This window comes from Teleopsis dalmanni, chromosome 2 (assembly GCF_002237135.1).
Source record: "Teleopsis dalmanni isolate 2A chromosome 2, ASM223713v2, whole genome shotgun sequence".
Lineage (NCBI taxonomy): Eukaryota > Metazoa > Arthropoda > Insecta > Diptera > Diopsidae > Teleopsis > Teleopsis dalmanni.
Genome location: NC_051847.1, coordinates 177,356,796 through 177,375,630, shown reverse-complemented (window position 1 = coordinate 177,375,630; position 18,835 = coordinate 177,356,796). Strand labels below are relative to the sequence as shown.

Below are 18,835 nucleotides of genomic sequence, written 5' to 3'. Positions count from 1 at the left end.
GGTGGTGAGTTTTTGGCAGTCGTTCCGGTGGTTTTACCTTTGGTCAAGACTGCCTTGCCGTTGGACTTTTTTGCCCCAGTTTTTTTGCACTCCGACTAATTTAAATTTGTAGACAAACAACTGTCAATCAAAACATAGCTTATTTATTCCGTTATGCCAATGAATATTAGTTTGCCTACAGTGGCACACTACCGGGTGGGGGTAGTACGCGCAGTTAGTTAGCAGGTAACCGACTGCTGGACTGTCAGCTTATAGCAAACATTTGCGTTTCGGTTCTCGAACGGTTGATGGACACTAAAAGCGGAAAACAATTTTAAACTTTTCATTCGGCGTTTTGATTTCAAACGGAGCGAACGTTTCGAAATTTTGCAACAACTCATAAAATTAAAAGTTTACTTAAATTAACAAATTACCTACAAATTTATTCAAATCGTCTTAAAATTTAAATTCGTTGTCTTGGGAAATAAAGAGGAGTTTTGTACTTAACATTTGACTTCAGTTTTTTCCTTGAAGATGGCCGATGGTGTGATAAAGAGTTTCGTTCGGGATATTTTTGCGGTTAGTTAAGTGTGGACTTTAAAAGTTAGATTACTATTGAAATTCTAAAATAAAATAAAATTTAAAATATAATTTTGTGTTAATAGAGAAATTTTAATAAGTTATTATTTGGGGAGATTAAAAAGTACTACTTCTTTAAAAGTAAGAAGGATTCAAACAGCAAAAAAAAAAAAAAAAAAAAAATAAAAAAAAAAAAAATAAAAAAAATAAAAAAAATAAAAAAAAAATAAAAAAAAAACAAGATAAAATAAAAAAAAATAAAAAAAAGCTTCTTTGTCTTCATAAGAAGCGTAGCTTATAGAAGAAATAATTAAGTTTAAAAAAGTTACTTCTTTAAAAAATTTAAAAATATACACAAATACATTTAAAGAAGTACACCTCTTCATTTAAGTATCTAAATAATTTAAGTAATTACTTAAAGATAACCCATTATCTTTAAGTAATTACAGATGGACTGAATTCTTGGTTTTTATGTTAACTATTTGCATTAACTATTTACATTAATTAACGGCTAATAATATAATTATTATAATCATGATTTTTTAATTTTTTTGATTTACCAAATTACACGTCCGTTATTAATAAAATATTAGGTGTAATTATTAAACTATAAAGATAATGATAATAAAGGTAGTGACAATAAAGATAGTGACAATAAAGATAGTGACAATAAAGATAGTGACAATAAAGATAGTGATTGAAAGACAGTGATTTCAATCGTAAAAATTGTTTGTAGTGGTTTAATTAATAAAACTATATATAAGGACATACGAGTCGTTGCAATTTTTATGTCCTTCGGCAAGAAATCTATTTTCAAATAAAAAATGAATAACCTGAAATTATTGAATCCAAAATTTAAATGTTCTAATAAAGTATGTGCTTTGAGAGAGCATACAACTATTTCGGATACCTTAAAATATCACTACTTATTTTATTCTTATAAAACTAATTCTTCCTTATTAAAATATTTTTAGACTTTATAGCTGTGTTTTTTTAATTTTTTTAAATTTATATCAGTTTTAATATTCCATATAATATATTATATAATATGATAGAAATAAGACATTTAGTCACAGCGTTGTGACTTCCCAGATTTGTTTTGGGCCAAGAAGAAGATGTTTGTGCATGAAAATATACTTTCATGTGATATTGAGAATTTCTAAACAAGTGATTTTTTGACTTATATTCGTAAGGTAAGGTATATGTGACAGCATATCTTGAGAGCGGTTCATTAACGCCCGAGACTTGGTACCCATTGTGATATTATAATTTCACAATGTGAAACTGACCATTGTGATACCAAATATTATATATATTAAATTTGATTTTAACGTCAGTTATGATGGTTGTGACTATTTTACTTACTGGAAAGTTTTGTATTTTATAGAGAGGTTTCAACCAGTAGTGAATTGTAACAACAAAATTTGTATTTATTTTTTATTAATAAAATTTTTGAATTTTTTGAATATATATATACGCATATTTGGTGGATACGTGTAATACCTGTATTATTTTTGATTTGCGAAGTTAAAATATACTGTACTTATAGCCATTTTTACTGAATCTGAAGAGACTCCCAAATCAGATATATTTTAACTAAATTAGAATGCGATGTGCCACTTTTGGCTAAATGATAGGTTTTAGAGTTGTCAGGACATAGTAAATAATGAATTATTTTTTCGGACCCCCATCATGACATGACAACTTCTACAAAAATCTTTACTAAGATTATTTAACTTTGTGTATACATTTCAAGTAATGACTTATTATGTTTAGAAAAGTTCAAGCAAACATTGTCTCTTCTACTTATTTCCTGTGCTGTCTTGTTCTTAATGCTAAAGTGCTCTAGGGTGCAAGGCTATTTTATAGGCATTTGTTATTGTCGCAGTGTCTTTATTCGCCTACAGGCTCCAAATTTTTCAGAACGGCTCAGCCTCTCTCGTTAAAACATCTAGATCACCACATAAACTTTGTATTATCTCTATTATTGCAAGTAATTGAATATCTCTGAGAATAAAAATATCACTATACAATTTCGTATTACACCCTACATTACAATGGTGGGGTAGGTAAAAGTTATAATTTCTGAAGTTGTTAAAGTTATGAGGGCTGTTTGATAAGTTTGTGATAAGTAAAATAACGCGTTGAATTTTTGGAAAGTTTTAAATTTATTATTTAATATAAATAGTATTCAAAGAAATAGTATTCCTTGCGATTCTAACAGAGACTAGTAATACCGGTAGTAGAGATAATGCCTGAATTCGATGGGAATTTATTTTCAGGAAGTAATTTTTTCAAATTTGGAATAAATTAATAGGATCTCGTGATGTTATTCGAAATTTTTTTTTTAATTACATCGTATAATTGGTCTAAAAGCGTCAAACATAATTAAGCTGTCTGCATTCCAAATAACAAAATCTATAAGCTATTCCTGTTTACTGAACCTGTCTTTGCTTTTTACTTTGTTTAAGACACATTTTTTTTTTAACAATTATTTATTTCAATTCTTGCAATTCCGCCAAACAGCAGAAGGTGAAATTTAGAAGGGTGTAAAATTCCCATAGGGAAAATTTCGATACTACTCATTAACTGTCATTATGTTTAAGGGATTTTTTTTTCAAATACATTTTTTTAACATAGGAAATGTTTTTTTTTAATTTTTGTAAATTCAAGGGTGTAAGGATCCCATAGGGAACACTTTCGATATTATTCATTCAGCTGTCTTTTTGTTTAAGTGTTCAAATATTTATTTTTCAACCTAAAAAATCCTTTTTTTCTTTTTTGTAAATTCACCAAACAGCAGAAGCTTCTATATTAAAGTAATTTTGAAGGGTATAAAGTTCCCATAGGATATTATTTTGATATTAGTCAATAAGCTATCTTCTTGTTTAAGGGACTTTTTTCAAATATTTTTTTCCAACATGAGTAATCATTTTTTCTAAATTTTTGTAAAGTCACCATATGAAAAAATTTCGAAGACCTCTGTGACTGTCTAGCTTTAATCTGAATCAGGAGAATAAAGACATACGACTCCTTCAAGAAAGCCTAAATGACATCTATGGAGGATTTTATGGAGGATAATAAATAATTATTAGAAAATCCCCCATAGATGTCATTTAGGCTTTCATTGAAGGAGTCGTATGTCTTTCTTCTCCTGATTCAGATTAGAGCTAGTCTAATGTCTTTTAATAATTTGGGTTTCGGCTATATACAAAATATGTCTTATTATCGTACTGCTTCGCACATTGGAAGCCTGTACCTTCTTTGTATTTAATACTCTCTATACTAGTGCAGTTATCACCAATTTATCTAACAGCTCTTGAGAATTATAATTATATAAAAATATTTATATGTAGTATCTATTTTTAAAATGGTTTCCATTATTATTAAATTTCATATAAAAATATAAAAAGGGAATATTTTTTTCAGTGTATTTATTATTTTCCTGAAAGTAACGAAAACATAACTGACCTTGCATATACTAGAAGGAAGGAAAAAATCTCCTGTGAGACCCAACACTTGCTGCTGCACTTGAAAATGTTGTGCGCCATATAAGATATACACTTTCCGGCTTTTGGAAAATGTGGGAAAAGTAAAGAAAGTAAAAATATTTTACTTTCTTTTTGTGTACTGAACTGTGAGAAGAAATTTTGTATTGAGCGACTATGTATGTATGGTTAATCTAAGCGGATAATTCCTACTTATGTGCGCGTTGTATTTCAAAGCTCGCACACGACTGCAGCTAATCCTTGTTGGAATTTCAATGTTAAATTTTTCGATAAAGGTTAAAATATTAGCTAATTTATAAATAATACTATATTCACTGTGAAATTGTTGAAAGAATGTAAAAATCAATTGCGTTCAATGAATGAAGTAAGTTTTTCCGTTGTGGTTATTGAATTTTTAGGTTGGCCTTGCATTAAAGGTTCATATTTTGTACATATGTATGTATATATCTTTCACAATAGATTTTTAACAAACAATATTAATGTTTTTATTTGGGGCAGTAATTTGTTGTTTAGTCGTCGGTGCGATTATTTACCTTTCAAAGTCAAAATATCTATACACTTGGTTATATTTAAATTATGTTCCCAATGACGCAAAAAAGGTGCTACAATAATTTATAAATAGAATAAAATGTAAAGAACTTCCTAAATCTATATTATTTTTTATTTTCAATTACAGATAAAATATAATCCAAAGACACATGATCCAGAATCAAAGCGTATCGATGGCGGAGGCTGTTGTTATCCAAATTGTGCCTCAGATGTTTGGCTGCGTTCATGTGAACGTGAAATTATTGAACCGATTGAGGGACATGTCGACGGACACATACCAAAATGGTTAAATGGCAGTTTACTACGTAATGGACCGGGTAATTGGAAAGTTGGAGATATGAGCTTTCAACATTTATTTGATTGCTCAGCGTTGTTGCATCGTTTTGCTATTAAAAATGGTCATGTTACTTACCAGAATCGATTTATACAAACAGAAACATTGAAGAAAAATTCGACTGCTCAACGTATTGTTGTGACGGGATTTGGAACAGCTTCTGTACCGGATCCATGTCACTCGATATTTGATAAGTAATTTATTATTCGTTTGTGTAATTTATATAATTCTTAATATTTTTACTATTTTACTATTTTTACTATTTTTACTAAACAGAGTATCAGCAATTTTTCGACCAGATAGTGCATCCGATAATACTATGATTTCTATATATCCATTTGGTGATGAATATTATACGTTTACAGAAGCTCCAATTATACACAGGTAAGATTGTTTTGTGTATTTCTTATGCAAGGCTGCGGTAAACTCCACGTAGACCACCTATGGGTCCATTGTATTAATCTGGAAGACTTGTTTTAAGTTTCTTCCTTTTTTAATGATTTGTTCCTTGGTGACATAAATTTCTAGTAGCTCTTCGGGGTTTTCAAAAAATGGTTATCTAAGAATTGTAGCCTTTCATCTTGTTAGGACTAGACATCTGCGTAGTAGATAAGAGATTCTTTTCTTTTTCGTTATCTTCTCGGCCAGTACTCTAAGTGCATGACTGGCTTTTCACAATGACCGATTACAAGGGATATGCTAGATGAGTGCCCGGCACTAATGCACAAGCGGAAGAAACACCTAGGAGAGTATTTCATGGACCATAAAAATTCAAGAAAGGTTGGCTTTATATTTCACCCGAGTAAGGGGCACAATAGATCTTTTAGTGTATAATCCTTTCTTTTAATAATAATAATAAGGGATATAATGTTGGCGATTTCGGTTCTATTCAAATTAGTTTTCTAATTGCAAATCTATCTAATTTGAACATCCATCTATTTGTTGTTTGTATAATTTTTTCAAAGTACGAAATCTAGGTTTGATTACTATGATTTAATATTATTTTGTATTTGGAAAATATTAATATAATACACATTATCAGTAAGATGTCTAGGAGAAGTGGTATAGGGAGAGATCCCCTTTGACATTATAATTTACTGATAATACACACATTTCCAAAAAAATGTTTTCTATTCACTGCATACTCACTAGATGCAATTAATGTTTACTAACTGCTCATCTTAAGTTTTGAAACTATCTTCAAACTTTCTTACGTTAAGAAGGGTAGAGAAATCCTTTTACTTTGTTTCTCACTTTTATATTTAGGCGCTTTATAGCAACTTTTTTGGGTTATTGTAGCATTAATGCAGAAATCGTTTATTTGTTTCTTTCTTATTCACATTTTTTACTAAAATTTCTCTTTATAGCTGCTCGAAGAGCAAAAATGCAGTGTGAATGCACACTTAAGTTTGTCGTGTGAATAACATATAATATAGATTTTTGTTTACAAAATTAGAAAAGTAGAAAAATAGATAATAAAAGTTTAATCTTCCAATACAGTAGAATAATTTGATTATAATAGTCTTTTTGAACTTCAACAGTTAATAACTGGACAGAAAATATTTTGACTGTTGAAAGAAAGCCACAATATTTTTCATAGACATGTTTCTTATTATAGGCGGGGTTAAACACTGTCAACTCAGTTTTGTTCTACTGATCTGTAGAAAAGCCGGGCAATCAAAAAGTTTCATATATGCGTAACAACAGCATTTTCTAAAACTATTTCTTGAAAGTAGTAGAGCTAATATACTTCATAGGTACATTTTCAATCACATATAGATTTTACTTCATAGATATCTTTTACTTTAGAAATACTATATTTATACTTCACTTATAGGTTTTTCTTCACAGATACTTTTTACTTTACTAATAGATTTTACTTTACAAAAAGATTTTTCTTTACAAAAAGATTTTTCTTTTCAAAAAGATTTTTCTTTGTAAATAGACTTTTCTTTACAGATAGATATTACTTTTACAGACAGATTTTTCTACACAAAGAGATATTTTTTCACATAATTAATAAACAATGGTCTTAATACCACATATGTTATTTTTAATTCAAAATTATTAATTCAATTAATTAGAGTTATAAAATATTAAAAAAATAAAATTTAAAAAAAAAAATTTAGACTTGGGCTCGTCCGGGATTTGAACCCGGGACCTCCCGCACCCTAAGCGGAAATCATACCCCTAGACCAACGAGCCAGTTGGAATACTTTTGTCCAATATTGATGTAGTGTTTGGAAAGCACCAGTAAAGATATTAATCCAATATGTATGTGTGGAGTTGCCAACACACTGTAAAAAATCACCAACACTGTTATAGCTTATAGATTATTTTAAATGAGTGTATATTTAAAAATTAACGTCATATAAATTTAATTAAAATTTAGACATATGCCATTTAATTTTATAAGATATTTATTTATATATATGTATCTATATTGTTTTTATTAATTTTTGTGGTAGTCTGTATAATTTTTGTGAGTGTTGTCATAGAAAATATCTATAAAGTGATATAATAAATTATATCATATTTATGGACAAGTAAAAATATGCAATTAGAAAAAAATAAAAATATAATTAAATAATTAGTTGAACTTCATTTATAAATGATTAAAAATGTTATATATATATATTTGAAGAAAATTATAAGATAAAACTAAGCTATAAATATTTGTTGAGATTTTATTATTTATTTACTATTTATTGATTTTCGATTTATTTATTATTTATCGATTTAAAATTTAATGATTTACTATTTATTTATTATTTATTTATCATTTGTTTATTACTTATTTATCATTTGTTTATTATTTATTTATCATTTATTTATTACTTATTTATAATTCATTCATAATTTAGTCATTATTAATTTATTATTTATTTGTCATTTATTTATTATTTATTTATTATTTATTTATCATTTGCTTATTATTTATTTATCGTTTATTTATTACTTATTTATAATATATTCATGACTTATCCATTATTTATTTATTATTTATTTATCATTTATTTATTATTTATTTATTATTGAGTTATTATTTATTTATTATTTATTTATAATATACTTATAAATTATTTATTGTTTATTTAATATTTATTTATTATTAGTTTATTAATTATTTATTAGTTACATATCATAATTATTTTAATTTATTATTGACTTTCTATTTGTTTATTATTTATTGATTCACTATTTATTCATTATTTATTACACATTTTTCATTTATTTATTTATTACATATTTTTTATTTAGTTATTTATTACTAATTTTTAATTATTTTTTATTTATTATTTTTTTTGTTTATTATTATTTTTTATTTATTATTTTTTTTTATTTATTGTTTTTTTTATTTATTATTTTTTTTATTTATTATTTTTTTAATTTATTATTTGTTTTATTTATTATTTTTTTTATATATTATTTTTTTTATATATTATTTTTTTTATTTATTATTATTTTTTATATATACTATTTTTTTATTTATTTTATTTTTTTTTATTTATTATTATTTTTATTTATTATTTTTTTTATTTATTATTTTTTTTTATTTATATTTTTATTTATTTATTTTTTTTATTTATTTGTTTTTATATATTTTTATTTATTTGTTTTTATATATTTTTATTTATTTTTTTTATTTATTTTTTTTATTTAATTCTTTTATTTAATTCTTTTTTATTTATTTTTAATATAATTATAGATTTATTTAAAAATATAAAACATAATAATTTGAAGCTGTTTTGTATGAACAGATATATCTAACAAATTTTTGTTCATTTCCCGACTACACTGGTTTTCACAATAAATCTATACTGTTCATATGATTGGAATAGTCACTGGGACTTTATCGACTTACATTTAGGCAGAGGATGTATACTATGTAAAATAAATTGTAAATTACAAAAAAAAATTGTGACTTGGGCTCGTCCGGGATTTGAACCCGGGACCTCCCGCACCCTAAGCGGAAATCATACCCCTAGACCAACGAGCCAGTGTTTGTACGCGATTCAAAATGTGTATTTAAGTGTTCAATAAAATAAAAAGTTATTAATGGATTTATTTGTAGTTTAGAGTTTTTTGATTGTTTTGGGGCCAAGTTACATTAGAAGTACTCCAGCTTTATTGACACATCGCTGTTTATATTTAATTATATACAATATAGTATATTAACTCATTACTATTGTCAATAGTTTAAAATAGTGAGAACAATTTGAAAGTTTATTTTAGATTAAGTCTATTTTATGTTGTGTTTAGACTACTTAACTTAACTCGGTAAAGTAATATGTGTCATTATTCATTCAAAATCCACACCAAAGCTATATGAATCCATATAAAAATATTCTAAAGAGGTTTAATTAGACGTAGTGTAAGCTTAGTATTAGACAATTGACATTAGCTTTAATAAATAATATCTCTTTTTATTTTCAGAGTAAATCCTCGGACATTGGCAACTGAAGCACGGGTATGTGTAAGCGATTTTGTTGGTGTTATAAATCATACATCTCATCCACATGTTTTACCAAATGGTACAGTTTATAATTTGGGTATGGCCGCTTCTAGATCAGGACCAACATACAATATAATTTGCTTTCCACACGGTGAAAGTATGTTTGAAGATGTTTATGTAGTGGGGAGTGTGCCATGTCGTTGGAAACTACATCCTGGTTATATGCATACATTTGGTAAGATTTCTAACTTCATTATTAAATGCTTATATAATTACCAATGTAATTTCTCTTAATTTCAGGTATAACCGAAAATTATTTCGTAATCGTAGAACAACCCCTTTCCATATCATTAACAGAATTTGTTAAGGCTCAAATCTACAATCAAAATTTATGTTCATGTTTAAAGTGGTTTGAAAATAAACCGACATTATTCCATCTAATGGAACGTAAAACTGGTAAAGTTCGTTACACTTTCCATTCGGAGGCATTCTTTTATTTACATATCGTGAATCAATATGAGGAGGATAATCATGTGGTTATCGACATATGTTGTTACAAAGATCCTGAGATGATAAATTGCATGTATTTGGAATCCATTATGAATATGCAAACAAATCCTAATTATGCATCTTTGTTCCGTGGTCGTCCCTTACGTTTTGTATTGCCATTAGGTAGTAATATAGATGTTCCTACTACTGAACGTTGTGGTAGTAGAAAAAAGCTTGTGAAATCTTTTTCTCTCTCTGGAATTAGTGCACGTTTACAGCAACCTAAACTGAAACATTCAGAATCTCAACATGAGGATGTTACTTACATAGCCACAAATAGAAAAGAACAAATACAAATTGGTGGTTTAAGTGAACAAAATTTGTCAAATGAATCCAAACAAATTAATTACGAAAAACTCGTTAATTTGGTTACACTCAAAACTACGAAAGCAGAGGCCTATCAAATGTCAGATCGTACTATCTTTGTACGACCAGAGTTGTTGTGTGATTTAGGTTGTGAAACTCCACGTATTAATTATGAGAGATTTTTAGGTAAATCTATTTAAATAATTCACAAATTGATATGATATTAATATATATATAATATTTTACTATTTGTAGGTAAAAAATATCGTTACTTTTATGCTATTAGTTCCGATGTAGATGCCGACAATCCTGGAACGGTATGCTAAATATTATGTTGTTTGAATGTTGATTAATCTTTTTAAATTTTCTTTTTTATATAGCTTATAAAGGTAGATCTATTTAATAAAACTTGTCAAACATGGTGCGAAAACAATTGTTATCCTAGTGAACCGGTATTTGTGGCAGCCCCCAACGCACAATTTGAGGATGATGGCGTCGTGCTAGCTTCAATGGTTTGGGGTGGCTTAAAAGATAATTATGTAGGACTATTAGTGCTATGTGCCAGAACGTGGACTGAATTGGGTCGTTGTGAGTTTCATGCAGATGGTCCGGTACCTAAATGTTTGCATGGTTGGTTTGCCAAGGATATTGTTTAAAGTAGTAGTTTTATTTTATACAAAATAATATGTATTTGTTATAATAGTTATTTTTTCTAAATTATCTTACTAAAAGTAATACAAATAAAACTATATAAATATAGTAACAAATGTATATACTTGTTATTATAGTTTTTTAAAATAAGTATTTTAAAATTGTAATAATTTTTTATTTTTTTAATATATTAAAATATATAATATAATTAAAAGAATATATAAAATTTATAAATTAAAATTTTAAGTTAACAACATTGTAAATAAATTCATCCCATTTCTTTTTAAATACTCGATTGATTTTACGACGCTCCTCTGATGTTAATACTGAATACCTATAGATAAGATAATATTTTAACATTTTTCTATTAAATTATAAATTAAATTATTGTTACTTTATAGAATTAAGTGCCAATTGTTTCAGAAATCTTAAATCAGCTTCAGCTGGTGCTAAAGACATAAATGCATAATAGAAGTCATAACTTAAGCCTTTAGCATTCCAAACGCCTGGATAATCGGCTGAAATAATGATAGGAAAATTTTCTGAAATTAGAAATGCGGCAGGATGATTCCTTAAATCCCATACGTAACCCATTATTTGATTCGCTAATGGATTAACTTCAATTGCTATATTTCGTTTTTTGATTGTTGACCATAATTGTGGATGTTTTGCCACCGCAAAGCCGTGACCAATACGTTTAGTATTTAAAAGTAATGCATCCACTAGATTCCAATCAGTTTTTCCATGCCAATCTATTGATGTTCATATGTATATTATAAAGATATTTATGCATAATGTTGACAATTGTATGTAATTCTAAATATATTTTATTTATATGTAATAGAGATATTCTTAATAGAGATATTTTTAATAGAGATATTCTTAATAGAGATATTTTGAATAGAGATATTCTTAATAGAGATATAAAATATGATTTTATCTACACTTACTCGTTTCACCGGCGTGAAAGAAAAAGTTTGCAGTGGGTGGCATATCATTCAGTTCATTGACAAATTTGTGCAATGGATCACCTAGGTCTTCATTTCCAATTAAATCGAAACCAATGATGAAATTAGGTTTAGCATCGCTGTGCAATAAAAATTATTAAAAAAATTTAATTATTTGAAATTAAAATATTTTAAGTATATAAAAATAATTACAATTTATTTTCGTATTAAAATTTATTTACAATCTATTAACTGAGTTCAGTTATTATGTAAAAGAAATAGCTGAACCCATCGGTACAGCTATTTTACGTACCCCAAATGTTATTTATTATATAATGAATTAATATACTTCACAAGTACGTTTTACCAGTTAAAGATAAAGATAAAGAAAATCTTCAGATAAAAATTTTACTTCACAATTATATTGTAACCCAAGCACATATCTCACACATAGATTTTTCTTCAGATATAGATATTATTTGATAGATAGGTTTTCTTAAAATATGGTTTTTTTTAAGCATTTAGGCATAGGTTAGACATAGATTTTTCTTTAGAGAAACATTTTTTTTTTTAAAAAAAGATCTTTCTTTGGAGATAAATTTTTCTTTACAGATAGGTTGTTCTTCACACTACTAATAATGTTCATCTCACTAATGTAGAAAATGAAAAGTAATACTATAAATAATTATCTTTTGTAAAGCAGATCCAGTACATTATATTTTTTATTAATAAATTATTATTAATAAATTAATTAATTAATAATTATTTTGTTGTCTTTTTCTTTCAAAGCTTATGATGTAGATGTGCAACATTACCACATATTGGAAGTTAATACCACACAGCTATTCGGTTTTCACTTTATATTTTACCTATTTTATTACCTAGAAGTCAGGAAGAAAGAAAATTTGTGATATCTTTTTGTGATATCGTAGCTGAATAATTTTATTCATATATATATAAGCTTACCATTAGCTTATGTATACCTACTAGATGTTTCTTTAATAACATTTTATCTGTTTTATTTAATGCAAATCCTTAATTCCCTCTCTCCTCTAGTCTTGATTTTGTAACTGTATATCTTTATCACGGTCTGTTAGCTGACACCTCACACCACTCGATTCTGACTTCATAATATCTCACTAATTTTACTTTCTACTAACCAGGAAGAGAAAAAAGTTCATCTCTGTTCTTCTTGTGATATCGTAACTGAATAATTTTATCACTCTCTGTTATCCTATACCCAATACCCACTCAGTTCTTATGTTGTTACATCTTCGATATATTATTCAAAACTCATCATTATTATCCTCTTTTCTATTCTTGTGATGTTGTAACTGAATCTCTATCGCTTACTGCTTAAACTCTATATCTACATTTTGCCTTTATTATTTTCAACAAACCATTATCTACCCCTGGTTACTTAAAAACGGAGGACTAACCTCAACAACAAACCCTATTGCTTATATACTTATATAAGTCAACTGTGTAACTAAGGTTCCTTCCTATGCTCAGCATTAATTAATTAAACCAAAAAAGAGTGTATACATAATTGAATAGTCTGCTTAATAAATATATATCAGTGTATATTAGTTGGAATTTATAAATAATTTAAATTATTTATAAGAAAGGTTTCTTAATCGATATTAATAAATTTATAAAATATGTTCCTAGATCAGGCGATACCTACTGTAATTGTTTAAAAGTTACAAATCGTTGTGCCATTTCGTCTACTGTAGCTTTATTTGGTTTTGAATAGATAATTTTAACACCTACAAAGTCTGGATGCCTTGCTTTGAAACCTTCTACAATACGTTCCAGTTCGTTAGCTACTTCTAGTGTATTATATGTATGATTATTGTCTCCATAAAGCTGAAATTGAGAAATGTTATTAAAAATTTATCTAAATTTAATATAATAATATATTATATACTATGAAATACTAACCGGAGCCAATGAGGTTCTTATCTCAGCATATATAATGTTATCCTCGCACAATTCTTCCAATAATCGCTTGTGGTAGGCACAGTAGGTAGGCATATATTTCAAAAAATTTTCAAGTGTTACAAAGATATTGTCGAACCTTTCCCAAATCTTTTTAGTGTCACTTATCAAAGCTTTATATGTAAATTATTATGAGATAGAAAAAAATTTATATTGGATAAAAATACATATGTTCAAATAATATATATATAATACATAATTATATACATTTGCCGGCATTAGTTAAAAATAAGAAAATATTGTTATTAAAATAAATAAAAAAATATAAAACAAAATATAAAATAAAAGATATGTGTAAAAATATGAAATAAAATAAAAAACTTTTTAACAAAGATTTAAAGTATAATAATTTTTAATTATTTAAATAAAAAAAAATTAAAGATCAAGAAAGTAATAATAATGAATATACGATAAAGTAATAAAAATAAGAAGTAAAATATTAATAGATCTAAGATAAAAACTATATAATAAAATATACTTTAGTAGAATCCAGAATCCGTAAATTAAAGAATAAAATAGAAATTAACCGGGTACTGGCTCCAAACCGAGTGGAGAATTGTAATCATGGTACATATTTTGTTTTAAAAAACTGACTGTAGCTGAACACACGATACTCAGCTCTTCGAATGAAATACAAAATGTCATCTGTTAAAGATTTTCTAATATCAAATGGGAGTGGGATATATTGGTCGAGTGTTCTTCTTCTGGTTCATAATAAGGCCAAACAGTTTCAAAGGATATGAATGGGAGTGGGAGATATTGGTCGAGTGTTCTTCTTCTGGTTCATAATAAGGCCAAACAGTTCCAAAGGATATGAATAGAGCTCTTATCTTTTTCAATTCTATCTTATTGTGATGGAAGCACAGGCCATTGTGACCCGTTAGATAATACTTAAACACGCCTAGCTTTGTTTTATTTATATACCTATATCCAAAAATTACTCTTTGTATATTTCGATGTCTGGATTTTAGGGTTTCAATGATGAATTGAAAAATGAGAATTTTTAGGAGGGAAATTATTTAATTCAAAGAACATTTTAAGAAATGGGATTAAGTTAACATTAAAGACTATTTTCTGATCTCTTTGATTGTAATGTCGAATTCTATTTTGAGTTTTGGTTTTGAGATATACATATATTGCATATATATATAAAAGATATGACATTATATGTTAATTAACTCTACATAAGTAAATGTATTTTTTTTAGAGCTAAAGTACAGTTTTAGAAACTATTGGTAGAATTGGTAAATAGATTTAAAGCATGTAAGTGAATTTAATTAATAAAAAATTATATATGTGTACACACATATATAGTAAAATTCATAAATATTAGTTAAAAACACGGATATTTCAGTTTTTAACACGACTTCAAAGCTCCAATAAGAATATATTCAAGAATTTATAAAAAATAAATTTAGATATAGAAACTATTATATTATATATCGGCACTATTTTTCAATTCGGTTTTCTATTTTGCCAATAATCGCTTCTGATAATGAATACTCTTCGATGAACCGTCATACATTGTAATAAATGCATTAAGGTAGGTGAGTTAAATGAAAGGAATGTCGAATCCTTTTCAATTAGCTAAAATGGTGTTTTGATTTCATGAAAGGGTTTGACAGACCCTTTGAAATAAACGTATTTATATATATTCTAATGAAATTATTATTAAATTAACATATCTTATACTTAAATCACTTACATTCTGGATGCATGGTATACATATTAATGTGTTTTTCCAATTGTCGTTCATAAAGACGTTTATCTTCAGCGTTTACACGTTCCAGGCAAACATTTTGGGTCTCACTATGGCATTTCGATTGATCGTAAGTAAAAATCAACAATCCATTAACATTTCGACATGTATATAAATTATTCGATGTGGTTAAATTGCTAATAATCCATTTTGAACTGACCATGCCAATGTTGTGTCCATGAAGAAATGCACCTTTGGGCATTTTTTGTAGAATACGAAAAACTTCACTCTGGCGTAAATATTGCTTTCCTTGGAAAAAATGAATTGCAGGTGGATACTTTTCAGGATTTTTGGCACCATCAGATATCTATTGTGTACAAAAAAATTAATGAGTTTAAAAGTAAAAATTAAGGTTAACTATACCTCCTGTCTTTTGGCATTCATAAGTATAGAGTTGGCTTTTTCTTCGGCTGAGGTTAACCAAAGGCTGCCGCCGAGTGATGATTTTAGTTCCGTTTCTATAATTTTTTCACGCAGTGTTTCATAAGCTGTACAGTGAAAATTACAAATGTTAATGTTTGATTCGTGTGGACTGAGAACTAAAAAATTAAGTTATAAAAAATTATATGTTTGAAGAATTATGTCATATATATTGAGTTGGATTGGGCAAAAAGTATTCGGCGGTTTTTTTTTCCGCTTGATTTTGAAGTGTTATGGCTGGGAAATGATTAGTTACATTAAGTAATTGCTTTTTTTTGTGAAACGTTTTCTTCTTATTGGTGAACACCTTATTAAGAGTAGTGTGTTGTGTTAAAATTGATTGCAAAGTGAAGACGAGTATTTTACAAGTTTATTGCAATATGGGGAAGATTGGTATGTAAAAAGATTTCTTCAGTTTATAGAGAAAGCTTTTTATAACTTAAAAAATATTATTTATCTAATAAAAAATCTATCTAATATCTAACCATTTTAGAGACTGAAGATATCCTTCTTTCGAAAAGATAGAAATCATCATCTAAAATTGCTGATATTAGTTATCATACTTAAAAGTTTCTTTATAGTATTACAATGAGTTTACTTCTTAGGAACTAAGTAAATCAGTTTTCTATGAGACAATATCTATCCATCTATTTAACTATAAATAAATTAATACTTATAATTATAAGTACAAATTCTATAAGTATATCCAGCTGATAGTTGATGTGTGATCATTTTTTGCGACAGTGGACTCATTCACTCTCAGTGGCTAGTTCAAGACCTACATGGCCCCTATACTTCAATTGTAGAATGGTACTTGGTACATAGAAGTAAATCATAAGTATCTAGGTTAATATTTACTCTAACAGGACACTGGACTTTAAGATGACATGTAGGCAAGCTCGGCTTGCCTTGTGGTATCTCCTGTAGTACATATCTACCGTCGCTCGGATAAAACATACCAGAACACTTGTTGTGTCTATGTCCAGGCTTTTCTGGAATTACGCTTAGGCATTTAAGCAAACCATTCTTAAAGACACTCAGCGATATATCTAGCGTTAAAATTAATTTCTTAATTTTTCTTTCTTAGCTAATTTCATTGCTAGTTCTTTCTTAGCTTAATGCTTATTTCTGTAGCTTTCTTTCTTAGCTAATTGAGGAAGATCCCTTCCTTCTTCCACTTTAGCTAACCTATTCATATATATGTTCGTAAGCATGCTGTTATGATCTTAAACGATTTTAATAAAAGAGAAAGCCTAGAAGAAGCTAAGATTGAGTTAAAAAAATTAAAAAAAACTATTTAAACTAATAAATTCAATATCAACTAATAGATTTTATTAGATTCTGAGAGCAATATTATCGTATTCCAGAATAATGTATATATAGCCCAAATAAAAAAGTGAACGAGTACACTTCCATGGAGTTAAGATCCACCAAAACTATCGAGACTTTTCCAGAAAAACAAGTTGATGTCTCGTTTAGCAGAAATCACGCGTTTGAATAATATCGCATGATCCTGCTGTTAATGAAACCAAGCACAGAGGCAGGATACAAGAGGTCGCGTGTGTTAACTTATATATGATGAATACTTATCATATAAACAAAACTTTAATCTATTATTATCCAAAAATATTTAAAATTTTTTTTACACATATATCTTTAGCAAAAGACATATCTTGGCCCAACGGGCTTCGAAATAAAACTCGAAAGACTTGAAACTGTTTTCAAATTTAACTCAAGCACAAAATACCTTTTAAGGGAAGGTTTTTTTAGCTGACTTTTATAATCTTGAACACAAGTCCCTAGCATGTATAAGCCATAAAAATATTTTATTTAAATTATATTTATTTTATTTTTAATAACACAAAAATGTATGCAGAAAATAGGTGGGTAAATAAATATAACTCATAAAAATGCATTTCAATATAAATTTATTGTATAAAACTTAATAATATAAACTTTGCATTGGTGTTCTTTCATGTCCAAAACTAACATAGTTTCCCATTCTCTTCACATAGAATTTTTCAATTTCTATGTGAGTCAATGTCAAGGGCTAAACAATCATCAGATATTTCGCAGATTTTATGTGAACCATAATTTTCAGTGCTACAATATTATTTAAATTTATTTCTATAAATGTTAACAGCAGGGAACTCAGTCAGAATTTAAATTAAATGCATTTATTTGATTACATTTTGAATAATGCACTTCCATTCTAAGTTCAATGTAGGCTATCAACCATGCACTGTTATACATTAATGTGAAAAAAGGATTAGTTCCCATGCAGGGTACATTTTTTGGATGTATTTTTTTACTCATATTTATTTTAATTGTAACTTAAATGTAGAATTTTTTATCAAATATTATGTACTTTTCTTACATAATTCCATAGATTCGCTTAGGTTCATCAATAAAAATATAAACACCAAAACTCTTAACTTCTTCATTTTAGAAGCGTATAACACTTGAATAAAATTTTAATTAAAATAAACTAAAAATACATTAACTATATTAAATCAATTAAAAACACATAAATCCTTCAAGCTTATGATTTTTTTAAATAATATCACTTTTTGCACTTCTGAGTGAACAAAGACCGATATCACTCCGAACAGATTTGCGAATGCAATTTAACTGATAACAAAAATTTCGCACAGCATTATCTGAACAATAAATATCAAAATCGTACTTGTGCGATGTCATCACAAAATTTGTTGCCGAGAGTCATCACAGTTTTAGTTCATTGTCAACAAATTATGAATGACACAATGATGTTTCAGCTGCAACATCATCATCATC

The 18,835-nt window shown here is 27.3% G+C and overlaps 2 protein-coding genes and 2 non-coding genes across 6 annotated transcripts; 1 reads left to right on the top strand and 3 right to left on the bottom strand.

Moving 5' to 3' along the window:
- Positions 1 to 415: 415 nt before the first annotated feature.
- Positions 416 to 10,966, top strand: LOC119684029 (carotenoid isomerooxygenase). Of its 3 annotated transcripts, none has more exons than XM_038097961.1 (7): positions 416 to 558; positions 4,744 to 5,144; positions 5,227 to 5,334; positions 9,388 to 9,641; positions 9,707 to 10,447; positions 10,517 to 10,578; positions 10,642 to 10,966. In XM_038097961.1, exons 1-7 carry the CDS (start codon positions 514 to 516, stop codon positions 10,915 to 10,917), a joined length of 1,887 nt encoding a protein of 628 aa, XP_037953889.1. In that variant the 5' UTR covers positions 416 to 513; the 3' UTR covers positions 10,918 to 10,966. The 3 variants fall into 3 exon arrangements, with proteins under 3 accessions (XP_037953889.1, XP_037953890.1, XP_037953888.1); XM_038097962.1 differs by lacking the exon at positions 416 to 558 and adding an exon at positions 4,367 to 4,431; XM_038097960.1 differs by lacking the exon at positions 416 to 558 and adding an exon at positions 4,541 to 4,666.
- On the bottom strand, positions 7,084 to 7,155 carry Trnap-agg. The gene has a single exon. It is a non-coding gene; the product is annotated as a tRNA-Pro (tRNA).
- Positions 8,879 to 8,950, bottom strand: Trnap-agg. Its single transcript has one exon. It is a non-coding gene; the product is annotated as a tRNA-Pro (tRNA).
- Positions 10,967 to 11,146: 180 nt separating the features above from the next.
- Positions 11,147 to 18,487, bottom strand: LOC119684030 (adenosine deaminase 2). The gene is made up of 8 exons (XM_038097964.1): positions 18,417 to 18,487; positions 15,983 to 16,107; positions 15,566 to 15,926; positions 13,804 to 13,973; positions 13,547 to 13,728; positions 11,863 to 11,999; positions 11,307 to 11,664; positions 11,147 to 11,246 (listed from the first exon to the last, which is right to left on the bottom strand). The coding sequence occupies exons 1-8, from the start codon at positions 18,481 to 18,483 to the stop codon at positions 11,147 to 11,149; spliced, it is 1,500 nt and encodes a 499-aa protein (XP_037953892.1). The 5' UTR covers positions 18,484 to 18,487.
- Between the last annotated feature and the right edge of the window lie 348 nt (positions 18,488 to 18,835).